Source organism: Melopsittacus undulatus, chromosome 7 (assembly GCF_012275295.1).
Source record: "Melopsittacus undulatus isolate bMelUnd1 chromosome 7, bMelUnd1.mat.Z, whole genome shotgun sequence".
Lineage (NCBI taxonomy): Eukaryota > Metazoa > Chordata > Aves > Psittaciformes > Psittaculidae > Melopsittacus > Melopsittacus undulatus.
In genome coordinates, this window is record NC_047533.1 from 19,401,074 (window position 1) to 19,417,405 (window position 16,332).

Below are 16,332 nucleotides of genomic sequence, written 5' to 3' on the forward strand. Positions count from 1 at the left end.
GCCCCGCCAGCGGGGAAAGGCGCAGGAGCGAGAGGCGCGACCGGGCAGAGGGAATCCCTCAGTCTCCCGTCCTTCCCCCCACCCTCCCCGCACTCTGCTCTCGCGAGAGCTGCCGCTCTCACCGCTCTGCCCGCCGGCCAGCGGCGCGCGGCTCTCGCGAGAGCGGCTCAGTTCCCACGCCTCGGCTGTTGTGTCTGAAGGGAGAGCCCAGGCGCGGAGTGGGCGGTGCGCGCCGCCTCTTTCCCTCCTCCCCCCGCCCCGCGCGTGTCTCACGGGCCCGCGCACGCGCGCTCCGGTAGCGGGGAGGGGGGCTCTCTCGCGAGAGTAGGAGTTTTGGCGAGAGTTTGTGGAAGATGGCGCCTGTTGTGACAGGGTGAGTGTGGGGGGTTCGCGGCGCCGCGCCGGCAGCCGGCTGATTCTGGGGGTGGCGGCTCACCGGTTACTGCACGCCCGCCCGTCGGCGCCTCTGCCGCCGCTCGGGGGAAGCGAGGGCTGCCCTTCGGATGGCCCTGGGGCAGACCCTGGGGAGCAAACCCCGGGGGGTTGGGATCCCGCCGGGTGGGCACACTGGAGGAGGCCCCCCGCGTTTCGGGTGACAGGCCGTGAGCTGCCGGGGCCTCTGCCCGGAGGCACCCTGGTGGGGAGGGCTCGGCAGGGCTCGGCGCTCCCCCTGCTCCGCTTCTCTCCGGCACGGGCACAGCGGTCGGGACTCCGTGTGGGGTCAGTGCTCGTCCTGGCTGCTCCGAAGGGGTCCCTCTCTGAGGTCTTCCCGGAGAGCAGCGGAGACCAGCGGGGACGGACCCGAGGCGGGCACAGGCCGTTCCTCCTTCCCTGCCTCCCAGTTTAAGCTGCCGCAGGAGGGGAACTCCCGGGCTCCTTCGGCCGCATACCGGGGAGCTCTCGGACAAAGGCTTTTGCTCCTGCAGTTTGGACAAGTTGAGCGCAGCCTTTCTACCCTGCCTGAGTCCCTTCGCACGGCGGGGGCTAGCTGGAGGTCCCCGGCCTGGCCCGGGAGCGGTGTGGCTCTGATGCCGCCGAGCGCTGAGATGGAGCGCTCCCGGTCGCATCGAGCGCGGTCATGCTTTCCGCCGCTGCTAGCAGGACACCAGTCCCGCAGGGGACTGAGAATCCCTTTCTCTCCTCCCCGTGCACCGTTCCCAAGGCTTTAGGGAATTCTGTCTGCCTTTCTCCAAATATTGCATTGCAGCGAAGGGCAAGCAGCTTCCCCACCCCGCTGGCACGCTGGGGTGTAATGAATGATAGTCGCCATCCCTTTCAGCCACACTGGGTAATACTTAATCATGGCTAGCCAGCTGCAGCATGTGTCACTGTAATAAGTGACACCCTCTTAGCCACCTACAGCTGATGAATAATAACATCCACTGCTGGTACACAGTATGCAATCTCACCTGCGGTGTTACATTGCATATTGTCATCCTCGCCACATCTTGAATTCTGCTGCTTACTCTAAGTGCCGCGTCCTTAATTTTGGACTAGACTAAGCACATGTGACCTCCCTCTATGTGTTGAGGGAAGGGACAGTCAAGGGATGAACAAACTGTTTCTATACTCCACCTGTTTGTGCTAATGAAACCCTAAGTGCTGAAAGTACTGCCCTGGCCTTCTACAACGTGGACCTTATTTTATGATTTCACAGTGTGTCTGTGACCTTCTGTCTTCCCTGTGGGATTACATTGTCTACAGCATTGGCTCTGTCTGTGGTTAGAGAGCAACAGCCTGCTTGGGGGTGGGGTGGAGTTGGTGGTTGATGCTTTTGTTCTCATGGAGAAGGTAGCATTATGGTATTTTGTTGTTTTGTTTGGCTGCAGTAGTGTTTCCAGTTCCTCACTCTTGTTTGTCGAAAACTAAACTGAAGCTTTTGCTTGATTTCTCTCCTCAGAAAGGCAGCTTGTGGCCGATACACATTTTCCCAATTAAATGTTCTTCGGGCAAGCTAGTCTTATTTTGTTGTGGTTCCTGGAGTGTACTGTTTTCGAGGTTAGAATTGAAAGAAGGGAGCAAATGCGCGTAAAGTTTGCTATAAGTTTTATTCTGTGCTCTAGTTAGCAACTAAGTTTTTCCACGTTTCTGTTAGTGTATTTGTCTGAATATTTGGGTTCCGTTTCCTTTTGTTTATTGATTATTACAGATTTGTCAGAAGTGTTCTGATGTTTGTGATGTTACTTTTATTCTTCTCTAAGATCTGTTACAGTGTTGGCAGTAACAACTGAAGATTAATTATTTATTAGCAAAAACGGCATTTTACCATGATTAAAAAAAAAAGGGTGTATATTTTAGGTTTTTTATGCTGAATTTATTGTTCAAAACTTGTAAGTCGAATAATTATCTGAAAAAGTAGTCTTGTTTTCTTACTGTTAAATATTTTTAACATTGGTAAAGTGAAGTCTGTTAACTTTAGTTAATGTTACAGTTAGATTACATTGAAGAGTGATTTTTTTTTTTTGTCCTGTGTTTGGAGTGCGGCTCTGATGCTGAGCTGTCTGTGTTAATATTAAAAATTGATGTTACTTTAGTAGCTGATTTTTATTTTTTTTTATTTTTTTTCCAAATAGTAAAGGCAGTTTTCTTCATGTAAAAGCTGACTTGCACAGGAAAAATAAGTTCCTGAAATTAAAAAGCTTAACTGAAGAATGTAGTATGCAAATACCATGTTGTATTTGAAGGGATAGTTTGCAGTTCTTAGGGGTGCTCAAACTTTGAGGTAAAGTATATGGCGTTTCTGCAGTCAGTGTAAACTGAACATAAAAGTGCTGTGATTTTTTTCCCTACAAAAACTTTGTGCCTAAGCTTACCTGATAGTACACAGGTTTATGCTGTGTTGGAATAGAATAGTAGAAATTTACTGCAGTGATTCTGGGGGGCAGTCAAACTACATTTCCAGTTTCTTGTTTGTAGCATGTGGCACACTCCTGCTACTTGCATCACATCCTATATGCATGGTGTGACAGAACCTGTATTGCACAGGATCAGAGCTATAATGAGAAAGTACACAGAAACATCAAACAAATAACTGAAAATGATTTACCAACTATTCGAACCACTATTTAAAATTAAGTGGGTAATGGCTGGAATAATAGGGTAGTATTTTGGGGTTTTGTGGAATAGTTTGGTTTTGCTTGTGAATGGTTTAGGGAAACATCACTGTAAGGTGACAAAAATAATGAAAATGATTTTTAATTCGAGAAGCATTTACATGAGTGCAAAACATTTTGTTTTAAATGATTACTGATACTACAGAAATCCATATAGGCCTCAATTAGTTTGTAACTTTCTATGCTACACCTAACACAACCATATGACAGTTTCTATTCCAAAGAACTGAATTTTGTGTTATTTTACAGTGACATAAAATATGGAATAGTGTCTCTGTAGCCTGGGATGACCTGATCTTAAAAATACTAGAAAGTAATGCAAGAAGCTATTGAAAAAAAAAACCCAACCAAACAAAAAAAGAGCAACCAAACGCAAACCACCTTTGCAATTCCTGGGCCACCAAACAAGTGATCAGAATTTTAGAAAAGATAGATAAAAATGAGAAGAGCTAGGCATTGGTTTGAATGCTTGATTGCCAGTGAAAACCTGTCATCACAGTATAAAGGATAGTATTTGGATTATTTTTCAGACGGGTTGAGAAGCCTTGAAAAAGACAAAATAACTGAGTTTGTCACTGCTAAGATGTTTTCCATAGGCACTGTAAAGTAGACAGTTGTTTTAGTAACACTTTTTCAAGTATCAGACTATTTGAATGATGTGTCTGAATTAGTCATCCCACAGCTCTGTGGTTAAGAGGTGTTTCCTGACCCAGAATATTTAACGATATAAGGGTAAAACACAGGAGAATATCTGGCATTGGTGCAGTGAATTTTAGCATAGTGGTCTAGGTGTGCCAGCCATCTGGTCTGTTTGTTTGTTTGTTTTTAGTGAGCACTATGGAAACAACTTGTAGGTGTGTTTCCGAAGAATAAGGTGCTGCTTTGTGGAGAAGTTCAGAGATGAAAATATAACAGTTGATCGAAACATGAACCTCATCTATATCCTGATAAGTAATTTTGGGATGAGGGCATTGACCAGTAAGGGTCTAGAATTAGAGAGCGAACCAGATGCTGCTTAGGAGATGGGGGATGAAGGGGAGACTTGTTTGATCTGACCTTAGGCTATAAGAGCTATCTAGAGAGTAGCATTCAGAATGAATAGAACAAGGTCAGCTCTGGCTTTTGAAAGATGAACAAGAATGCTTTGCTAGTTCAGATGTAAACTGCTGTGGTCACAGGATAAAATTTAAGCTACTAAAAGGTTTATGTTAGTGATATGGTGGGCATTCCCAGGATATGAAAACCAGGTTAATTCTAGGACAGATACAGAACCATAGTTTGAGGGTTGATGCTTAGTTTAGAGTCCCAAAAATTAGTGACTTGCAGTAACAGAAAGAAACTGAAGCAATGAAAGAGTAAGACCTGTGTTTTGTCTACACTGAGCTGATAGTGAGGTATCTGTATGGAGAAAGACACAAGCTGGGGTATTAGCTTGGACAGACACAGGAGATACAAAGTAGAAAGTATGTTGTGATTAATGGCAAGGAGTTAATAGTTTGATTTCAGTCCTGGCCCAGGATAAAGGGAATGAGAATGGAAAGGGGTGCAAGACAGGAACCGATTAAATGATTCATAAAATAGTGCAGGTGAATGCGGAGGCTTCTTAAGGAGGATGCACTGAAAGAACAATTAGAATGATAAGGGGATGAATCACGAGACCCACATGCCAAGGAAACCAGGGAGAATATTTCTGGAAAAGGAGCACTGCTGGTAGTCTTGTGTGACTGACACATCTAGGAAGATGAGAATTACCTGTTGCTTGTGAGCCTCATTGGAGGGTTAGGCTGCGAGATGTTAGTGAGAATGGTTTCAGTGATGCTCAAGGTGTAGAAACAGGATTATATAGACTGTAGGAGTAGAATTCAAGGGAAGATCATGGGATCTTCAGGCTACAGTTTTTACTGTCACTGGAGGTTTAAACATAGAGCTTATTAAGATTTGAGTAATAGCATAACTACGGCTATTGTATAGCATGTATGCACATGATGAGTGTTAAAGGTTGGGAAAAACTCATTTACAATCAAATTAGTAGATGGTTTTGCGTGACTAACATTTAAATCATTATCAAAGAGCTTGTCAGTGTCTTAAGTCTGGCTATTGGGAAATCTTTGGGCAGTATATCTGAAGGAGTCTTCTGAGATGCTTGCAAATATTCTTTAAGCTTTTGTAGTTTCAGTAGGTGCAATTTTATGAAGTTAAGCTCTTGATTTTGATTTTATTTACTTTTATTGTTTATTCATTGTATTAAGTAGCTCTTTGTAATTTCTGACTTACTCTGGTTGATAGTAGCACAAAGAAACTTTGAAAATAATCTTTCTATAGCTTTATTTCTGCTGGAAAGATCTGTAGACTCTTTTATTAGGCATAGTACATGTGCTTTTTTTAATGCTAGTTACAAGGCAGTACCCTTTGCTGATATCTCTTTGCAGTCATAATTCTTTTAAGCATGCTATTCCATTCTGTGAATTGCATAAATGATCACTAGTTTGTGAATGGCAGTTTCTTTGACTTGCTAATTTCTGCTTTGCAGTAATAATTGATTCTATGGTTGGTTGTTTTTCAGTATTTTGAGCTTAAGCAATTTCTGTCTTTAAAAAGAATGTGAAAAGAACCTTAAGTAGCCTATAGCTACTTGTGAAGTCCTCCTAAAAGACCTGTGGTGCCTTCATGGGCAAAGATTTTGAAGCAAGTTTTTATAGTTAGTAACTAATTTTTGGTGAAGGGTACAGTTAACATGTGATATGTACCTGTTCTATGCACTCTTAGGGTTTGGATAAAATTGAAGAGAAAAATTGTAATTTTGAGCTTGTAAAATATTTAATACAAACAAATCTCTTACACAATACAAAATAATAGCTTCACATTCGGAGAGTGAATAATGGCAGCAGAATTTAAAAGTTTCAGGACATCTTTTCTATGTTTGTCATGCTTGCCGTTCTAAATGGTTTGGATGTCAATTGCAAGTACTGTATTAGCTGACCTAAATGGCACTGTAATATGCTGAATCACTGCTTCCCAAGAACATTCACAGGCAAGGTGTACTTTTAAGTGGATGTTATTTTTTTGTGTTATTTCAGTTCTTTAAAAATCTCAGTGATCGCAATGTCTCTGCTTTTACGGAGTTGCTTGGTTTTCCCTGTGTATTTAGGTGAAGACAAGAAAAAGGTGAACAGCATGAGCTATATTGTCAGATGAAATCTTAGATCTGTTGACAAAACTCTATATGCCTTTTAAGTCTATGGTATTTCAAGGCAGGTTTATAATTATAGGTGTAAAATGATGTTCTTGATCTTACTGAACTTTCACTATTTTTATATGGCAATGCTTACAGTGTTCTGATATGATACACTTGTCTTGAACATAATTGCAATAATTAATCATGAAGATCATATGAGGTAAAGAAATAACTATGGAATTATGGTTATTTCTTTTCAGTGTAAAAACTCAGAAGAGGAAACAGCCGATACATTTCTTTGAAGAGAAAATTATTAATAGAAAATAGCAATTTCCATATAATTAGATTCTGAGTCTTGCAAAAGTAAGCGCTAAACTTAGAGTTTGACGTTATCTCATTTCCTGGGGTTCTACTGATGTTGTGGTTCTCTTTGCTCGTAATTCGTGTGTGCCTGTGTATTTTGTGGTTGCTGCCTTTTGTAAAAAAAATGTTAAGTACCCTTTCCAACCTAAAGAAAATCTTTCACTGCCTATTTCAATGTCACATCACAGGCCACTCTTCAGAGCCTATGTATACTATTTAAAATACTTCATACTTCTCAACTGGAGTCTAGTTAGATAGATAGTGATACATGGCCATGTAGCTTCATGCTCTTCAGCTTGTAACTTGTAAGTTGCATATCTGCAGTGGTAAACTTTTAGCAAGAAAGAGAAGAAAGTATGGCTTTCAGTATGGAAAGTATGAGAAATCTCTGAATTAATGTCGCAGTTTTGCATCCTCAGAATAGACAGAGGCTTTAACTTTACAAGGATAATACTGGTTTTGTGTTCCATTTAATATTTTTGTGTAATTTTTGAAAACAGCTTGACTGATATATATATAAACTCTTACCATAAGATACAATTATTAAAATGTTTCACTATTTTGATTAATCAGGTTATTCAATGAATGGCATGCTGCTGGGGCACAATGTGTTATTTTTAAAGCAATCTGAACATTTCAGTCACTGCATGTTTCTTCAGTGAGTTTATGAGTCTCTTTTTTGGATATGTCTTTTTATGCAGGTATGTCTTTGAAAAAATTCTTGTTGAATTTAAGTATGTATTTCTGTAATTTATTTAAATAAATCTGGTTTTGTTGCCTTGCTTGGAAAACATAAAGGCATTAAGGTAGTTGTACATATACACACAACCATAACTTCTCATTTGTTTCTTATTCAGGAGCAAGAACTATCTCCTTTTTGTTGTAATTATATGACTACCTTGTATGAAGTGCCATTTAATAAGTGTATTCAAAATCCAGAACAGCTGTAATGGGCAACAATCGGTATTGGCAAGTGGTCATTTTTGACTGCGCTGTGTGTACCTGTTACTTAATTTTTCTACTTCTGGTAGGTGAGATTCAAGGGTATACATTGCAATGGGTCATGGTCTTTTTGCTGTAAATCTAAGTATTTGTATTATTTGGGTAGCAGATTTAACACAGTTTTCCCTTTAAGAGTACAGGCTCAAGCAGATATTTCCCAGTACGTGTAAGGAAAAAAGTCTTTCTCTTGATATTCTTGATAACACTGCTTAGTCTGTAAAACTTTTCATCTGTACTTTGTTTTTTTTTTTTTCAAACCTGTACTTCTGGCATGTTTCCAGTGTGTGGTACTTTGAGAGATTACCAGGAAACTTGGTATCAGAATGAAACTTGATCAGACAGCCATGAAATTCAGAATTTTCAAAGCCTGAGAGGGAGAATTGAAATGTGTAAAATACTGGCCCCTAATTTTTGACAGACCACAGAAATGGCACAGAGTTAAAAATACTCAAGGCAATATCCCGCTTTCCTTTTCCTGGTAGCTCTTATTTTGACTCTAAAATTTGATTTTGTCTGGGAGCAGTGGCAGAGGATCTTGCACGTCGTGTTTCTTCTGCAAATTGTAGATTGGGAACTGCCAGTGTAGAAAATAACGTTAAATTTGTTTGCTCACTAGAAGAATTTGTGAAATGGAGCTTTTATCTGGTTTTGATATGTTGCAGGGGGCTCTCTGATAATGGTTTAGTGCTTTTACCAGTGCTCTTACATAAGGAGAACTTCAAGGTGAAGGTCTAGAAAATCACTCTGAATTTATGCCATTGTGGAAGAGTTCTAAGGCCTGGCATAATGGAATAAATAATAATTAAACTTGCTCAGTTATTTTGTTGTTGTTGTTCCAGCCATTTGCGTAAAAGCCCTTCATGTCCTAAACATGAAAAAACAAGCCAACAAAACAATGAATTGCCAAGGTCAAAAAAGAGTCTGTGGATAGGTGGAAATGGAATTAGTCTCCTGATTCGGTTCTTGTTGCTCTGTGTAGTTATGTGTCATTTGCTGTGCAGTTTGCTGCAGATGGAATTGTGTCTTCTCTCCCTACTGTGACTGTGAAAGATGGTCAGAAGGTACCTAACTTTGTTAGGTTTTTAATCAGTGTAACAAAAAGATATGGTATGGAAGACTGAGAGTGACTGTATTTGTGATTCATGTGTTTTGGTAATACTGAGGGCTATTAGAATAGACACTAAAGAGGTGCTGCTCTTTCGTAGTTGAGACATAAAAGCAGTGGGTAGGGCATGACCAGTGGGTAACTGTGGCTTGAAGAAAAATGAAGCATCACTGCAATGTTCTGTAGCCATGTGTTTATACTACTGAAGAAATTATCCTGTATAGGTATTTACTTTTAAAATTAAAATGTTCTACTGCTTTCCAGATCAGCCAGCCACCTCTGGCTTCAGTCGTGAGTGTAAGAACTCAGAAAAGTTTAGTGAAAGACTGGTGTTATTCTACATGTGTGTGTGTTTCTTTTCATGCTGGCTTAGTTTTGCAGTAGATCCATAGTGATGACTAGTAAAATCCTTAATAATGTAATATCCTCCAGAAGTGAGGGGGATACAGCAAAAAACTTTGCCAGTGCTGAGTTCTGGGGTGTTATGATTTTTCTTGTGTGGTTTTTATTTGTTCGTTTGTTTTCTTTTCCTGATGCATTCCATTTCTTTTTAGTAGTGCATGGTTGGTATTATTTTTGGCTTTTGTTTGCATGTGTATTACAAATCTCTCATTAATAAGCTATGCAGAATAGTTAATCAAAATAAGTATTTGGCATCAGGCTTCCTCTTTGGAAGAGGGTTGTAGCACGCTTCATGCATTGTGACAAACTTGGCAGAGATGATACTAGCTTTGAGTCCTAATCATGATGTAAAAGCTTGAGAGATCTTCATATAAGCACTAAATTTACAAGAGTGGCTTCCAATATTAATTGTTCTGCTGCTGATTATGAAGGCGAATGTGCCTCTTGGTTCATCTGCTAGAGTGATAGAGCAATGTTATGTATAGATAGAAAATGAGTTCTCTAGATCTGATTTTTTTGCCAAAGGTCATCAAAAACAGGAAAGTTGAGGCAGAATCTGATGTCTGTTTTAATAATACAGATGTTGGCCAGGTTCATGTTCAGTTTTGGTAATGCAGAAGATAAAAATTGTGTTTGCAGTGCTTATGTTTAGATAGCAGCATTCTCAAAATACTAAGAACAGTGTTAAACGTGAAAACTACACTAAAGCAAGCGTCAGAATTTTTTGCATTTCGTTTGCAATGGGCAAAATACCTGTATTTCACAATAGTTAGAAGGCAAAATAAACAAGCTGTTATGAAACGGTGTTTTGAAAAGGTCTTATTGAGAAGTTTTGCTCACAATTAGCTTTTTGAAGTGATAAATCATACTTCACATGGTAGCAAAGGAAAAGTAGACCAGGCTCTCAGTCATTCACAATTCTTAAAGGTTATTAGAAAGTGTAGGACAGCTCTTTTTGTTGGATCCCTTGAGCTGTAAGGATATTTGTTCTTCTTTTGGACTAGCTGGTGCATCTACATAGAATCATAGGATATTTAGGGTTGGAAAGGACCTTAAGATCATCTAATTCCACCCCCCCTGCCATGGACAGGGACACCTCACACTAAATGTAGCTGTTAAGACTGTAGTAAACAAAAGGTGACCTCACAAGGTTGTTAAAGGTACCTGTCAAGGCAGAGTTTGAAGCCAGTCCTTGTGTGAGTATTGCCTGAATCTAGACAGAATTTCCATTTGGAAATAAAATATAAAAGAATGAATTCTCTGGACATATCCAGTGGTTTTCCAGTGTTTTGTCCAGATAGGTTTTCTGGAGACAAATCTTTGTTTTTTTATTTTTTTTAAAATTTCCTTAATATTGTTCAATACTTAGCAACATCAGAAAAACTGAACTGACTCTTGGCTGTTGCACCTTACTGCTGTATGGCACTTAGCAGTAGACTGGTTAGACCTGTCAGTTTACATAGTCATGAAAGTCACATTGCATCAGTTCAGTTTTGAAAGTTTATCTTTTTCAGTTAGAACAGCTCTTAAACCCAAAAGCAACAGACCTGTATTTGCCAGGAATTATTAGGCAGTGATGAGTATTACATCTGTAGAGGTAAGAGACTTACTCACTTATTGGAGATTTTCATCTGTGCTTCTTGTGCATAGGATTCAAATTGTGAATATTGTTGTTTAAGGTGCATTCTTAACACAGATTTTATGGTGGCATTTTTGAGACTTGCTCTGTTGTATTTGATATTCTCCTATTTAATGTCCTCATTTTAGGCAGTTTCTTTCAGTAATACTTTCTTTTTCAGGATGGAAAATACTACTGTACTGGTGTCCAAACTGTTTTCCTAACTAATAGTTTCTCGTTTGTGTTTTGACATTAGTTGAAAAATGTGTATAGCCACTGCTTGAAATTCCTTTCCTCTGATTCTAGTTTAGATTTGGTCAATTCTGCTTCCTCTTGTTATATATAAAGCATATTGAAGTAATGTTGAGGTTTTTTGTTTTACATAGTTGCTTTCAGCCTTGCTCTTGCCTGAACTTTGTGAACAGCCCTCAATTAGTTTTGCTTCTACACCTCTTCATGGAGCAGTATACTGGAATACTTTCTCCCCTTTTTTCCAGTGAAGTTTCTGTATAAGCCCTGTTCTTTGTTCCTGGGCAGTCTGTGTTCACTTACCTTTGCTCAGATCAGTACTTCCAGAGTACCTCCCAACAGTGTTGCTCCTTGCTCTGGGTCTGTCATGTTCTCTTTTCTCTCCCCACCCTATGGCGCCCCATCCCTGGTTTTTGCTGTTTACTAAGCCTGTCAGGCTTGTGTTGTACTTAAAGCACCACCAGCATTATCTACAGAATGGTGAAGTCACTGTTACTATTCACCCAATGTGATAATCTAACAACTGTATGCTTTAGGTCACATCCAAACTCTATTCCTTACGTTTTGGTACTTGGCGCTTGGCTATGTCAGTGTCTTTGATTGTGAGAGGGGATGTCTAATAAGCGCTGGTATGCTGCTTGTCTCCCAGCTAAAGGACGGGTAAGGATTTGAGATAAAATAGAATCTAAAGAATTCAAGAACCACAGATATCTTGTGTAACAAAAGACAAAACATTGATACAGAGGGATGAGGAAAATTAAGTTATATGGGGAAAGCCAAAGAAAGATCCTAACTGAATAATGTGAGTCAAGAAATGTATTTTATGAGGGGTAGGAAGAAAAACATAGTAGAGAATCATTTTTTTTGAAGGGGTTTGTTGGTTCTCTCTTTTGATGTGTTTCTGTCTTCTTCATCATCTCAGAAGTATATGGGAAACTTACTATTTTGTTATCCTTTTGCTGCTTCAAAAGGGATGGATAAAATAGAATCCTGAATGAATTCAGGGACTGCAGTCTGTTCCTAGTGGCTTTGTGGGGAGTATATTGAAAGCAGTGAAGAAACAGAACACTTTGTTCTTCTAACATGGTGTATTTCTAAAGCAGCAGAACTGGGAGAAAGGATTGGTTTTGGAGTGGTGAAAGCAAAGTAAAGCTGAGACCAGATTTTGAAAGCTGAGTTAATGCTGTAAATAAGCATTGACCAAAAAAGGGTGTGTGTGTATACACATAAACTTTAGGTTGTTTGTTATACAGCTTTTGTTTTACAACTTGAGTTAATATTTACTATACATAAAGTTTCTCCTAACATAAGATGGGTTAAAAGAGCATGTGTAACTTTCTGCATAAAATCGTAACTTCTCTTTTTGCCTTGTTCAGTGGTTGAATTTGCTTTTCTTAATACCATTTCAGAACCTTAAAGAAATAGTATTCATATTGCAGTGTTTTATTATAGGTTAAAAATTACCAGTTTGTTTGTGGTTCTCTCCTGTGTTTGTTGTTCTCATCAGAGGAGGCATCTTTAGTAGTTTGTAGATCTTGTGATATACTTGTCATGAACTTGTTTGATATTCCTGAAGTAGATATGTAACACTGGTGCACTTTTTCTTTCAAAATGAGTGAGCCTCATTTCACTCTCAGTGATTAAGCAGCTTTGGCTAAAGCATTCCTCCCCCCCTTCATTTTGCAACATAATTTAAAAAGTCAAATAGGGATGTCGTTTGGATATCAGAATTGAGTAGCAGTTTTAGCCATCAAGGCTCAAATGTGTGCGACCTTTCTCTTTCGGTAAAAGGAACCTTCAAACATTCAGTCTTGCAACACTGGACCATAGTTGGAGAAACAGGAAGCAAACACTTAGGCTTTGTCCCAGGTCTTCATTGCTCCTTCTGTCTGTGGCCTCTTCCTTTTTTCAGCTGCTTTGTTAATTTCTGCCTTGGAAGCCAAAAGTAACTTCATGCTGTTCTCTTAAGACTTGAGTCATTTATCAACTTCTCCTTTGCCAAATCGTCTGTAATGGAATCCCTACATTTCCTTCTGCCTGAGGCCTTTATTGCGTTGTCTACTTGCTTTTTGCCTTTCTGTTGCAGTACTCTTGATTCCTTATTCTGTGCATTTTCTGCAGTGTCTACAGTTAATTGTAGCTGTTAGATGCATCTTCTGGGGGACTCGGAGTTCAAAGTGTATTAGGTTTTGGCACAGTATCATTCTCATAAGTAGCCTGTATTCAGCTATAGCTCATGCTGCTTGTAAGCATCATTTATTGGGTGGCATGCAGGTTCAGGGAACCCTTTTTCCAGAAAGGATAAACAAAGAAGAGATGCAGAGCAGCCCTGTGGAGAAGGACTTGGGGCTGTTGGTTGATGGCAAAATGAGCATGAGCCGGCAGTGTGCACTCGCAGCCCAGAAGGCCAACTGTATCTTGGACTGCATCAAAAGGAGCATGACCAGCAGGTCAAAGGAGGTGATCCTGCCCCTCTACTCTGCTCTTGTGAGACCTCACCTGGAGTTCTGGTGTCCTCAACATAAAAAGGATATGGAACTGTTGGAACAAGTCCAGAGGAGGGCCATGAGGATGATCAGGGGACTGGAGCACCTCCCATATGAAGACAGGCTGAGAGAGTTGGGGCTGTTCAGCCTGGAGAAGAGAAGGGTGTGCAGAGACCTCCTAGCAGCCATCCAGTATCTGAAGGGGGCCTATAGGGATGCTGGGGATGGACTCTTCATTAGGGACTGTAATGACAGGCCAGGTTGGATGAAGCCTTGGGTGATATGGTTTAGTGTGAGGTGTCCCTGCCCACGGCAGGGGGGTTGGAACTAGATGATCTTAAGGTCCTTTCCAACCCTAACTATTCTGTGATTCTATGATTTTATGTTGGTTTTCATTACAAAACCAGTCAGGACAACTGGAGCTCTTGGGGCCTCTCTCTGTTTCTTGTGTGTTGTGAAGAATGGTGCCCTCATGGTGAATATGTTAGGTTTGTCCCAGGGTGCGCTTGGCATGATCAATGAGATCTTGTAACTATTAGAAGTAGCATGGTTGAGCGGCTGTTGGGTGCCTGTCATGTTATTGTGTGTGTGGTTGATGAAGATCTTTCCTAAGGGACCTTGTGCTTTGTAGTTGTCAGTCTCTGGGGAAAACGGAGAAATCCTTTTCTCGGGGAAAAAGAAAAACCTTAAATAAACCAAACTAATAATCACCGCTCCCCAGAAAAAATTTTGGTCTTACTCTGTTCTCAGAAGTTGGAAACATCTGGTAGTAGGGCTGTATTGCATGTTACCAAAGCAAAACTGGTTGGGACTCTCACATGTAGAAGCTCAGTTTTCTAAAAGCATAGACATGACTAGTAGAGATTCACTCTGTTTGCCCTTACTGTTTCTAGTTAGTTTTATTAATAAGCATTTGCATGGTCATACTGCACTTGACAGCTGTACGTATGTTCCATGTGCACCTTCAGACAGCTGTGGTGTTCTGTCACAGTGTTCAGTTCAGGGTGAATTGAAAAGTGGCTGTGGCTTCCGAGCTGGAGGCTTTTCAGATGCCACTCCAGTATAACACTGGCTTTCCTGAGGTGTTAAAACTGAATTTTGTTCAGGAGTGGGGTGAACCTTTGAGGCTGATTATGCCAAGCTGCTTTGGGATTCCCTTGCCCATGTAGTATAGTCCTGTTAGATAGCAGAACTTTCCCTTTTTGTCTCTTCACTGCCCCATTGATCTCCAAAGCACATAGTATGTGTCCTTTACTGTCTTCAGTGTACTTGGACCATGAGGGATCCAGTTATTAATAAATGCCATGTTCATTCCTGGCATCAGCATAGGGCTCAGAAATCCCCTGAACTGAAAACAGTCATACACAGGAGAATGTTCAGGGGAAGTACCATTTAAGCTTGTTTGGTTCTTACTCTTCTTCAGCTGTCTGTTGATTCTGTTGTTGGAGATGGGCAGATGGATTGCTGGAGTCTTGGCCTGAGTAAGAATAATGACTGCGTCCATTACAGTGGGAGCAGAAAGCTCTCTACTTCTGAGTGGACTGTCTTATATGACCTTCCTCCTCATGGCCTCACTCACTTTGCAGCAGCAAAAGGGAGTGGGGGGGAATGGATGGGCAGTAATCGGGGGTCGGGGAAGGGAATGAATTCTCTAAATACAAAGGTAGATAATATGTGTATGGAGGCATCCTAATATTTTTTCTCTTGATTTTCTTGAATTTTTTACTACTAAAGAAACTTTGTCAGAAGAAATTTTGCAGTTGGGAAAATCAGATTTGGCTATCTCATTATGGAATTTTTTGTCTGATTCTTTAAATTATTTTTTGTTAAGGTTAAGAAAATGTTGAATGGCTTTTCTGTTTTACACATGTTCTTGTATTTAGCTGTAGGGAAGTTGGTCTTTCCCCCCCCCCCAAGGGAGTTTCCTGTGTATTTGGAAAAAATACAGAAGTGAAAAATACCTCAGGCTTCCAAACCTGCCGCTCACATTTCACTTCTCCCACTACCCTTCTTGTCATAGAAACAGTTCAGCAGTTCTACCTCTGTCCCCATAGCAATATAATTTATTTAAAGAGCTAGACACCACCATAGCTAATATGGTATGTAACTTGCCACACAAAGTTACTGCAACAACCTGTGAAACACTGGGGGGAAAAAAAAACCTAACAAATTGCAAAGGGATGTACTTTTCTGGTGTTTATCTTTAAATTGCCTGAATTTTTTATTAGGCTTTTCTTCAGTCTAGTAAATATAACATAATTTGGTACCTCTTCCAACAGGTTTATAGTCATAAATAAATTTAGTACTCAACTCATAGTTGTGGGGGCCTTTTTGTTTGGTTGGTTGTGTTTTTTCGTTTAAAATCCACTTAAGGCAGGTGCCCTAAAATTCTGTATGACTCAACAGTTAAATGGCATTCTTATCATTAGAAATTATGGAGACCCTCTGCTTACAATCTGACTGCAGAGCAAACATTTGGTTTCTATATTTCTTATGCCTATGTTAACAGAATGTAGATATCAAATTTAAAAGACTTGCAAGATGAAATGCTGGTATTTATTCTGTATGTGTGAATGTTGTTTTGACAGTATTTAAACTTTCCCATAACCTTATAAGATAATTAAAGCACTTTCAAATTGGTGTTCTGAATTTTCTTCATTTGTTTAGACTGCATTTTGCATATGCTGTTGTCAAGTAAGAGGGTTTTTTTTTTGGTCTCCAAGTTGTTCTATAAATAGCCTGACTGAAGAACTTGTGCTTCCTATACATTTGTGCCCTGTATGGTGAGGAAAGTTTCTTGGACAGTATCAGGAGTTCCT

At 40.2% G+C, this 16,332-nt stretch overlaps 1 protein-coding gene across 2 annotated transcripts in view; it reads left to right on the forward strand.

The window, feature by feature from the left end:
• Positions 1–323: 323 nt before the first annotated feature.
• Positions 324–16,332, forward strand: part of RBPJ (recombination signal binding protein for immunoglobulin kappa J region) — a 55,693-nt gene continuing 39,684 nt past the window's right edge. Inside the window, exon 1 of one of the 2 annotated variants that reach the window (XM_013127416.3) lies at positions 324–373. In XM_013127416.3, coding sequence (XP_012982870.2) covers positions 354–373 — 20 coding nt within the window. In that variant the 5' untranslated portion in view covers positions 324–353. The remainder of the gene's footprint in view (positions 374–16,332) is intronic. The other variant, XM_034064633.1, reaches the window with a different exon arrangement.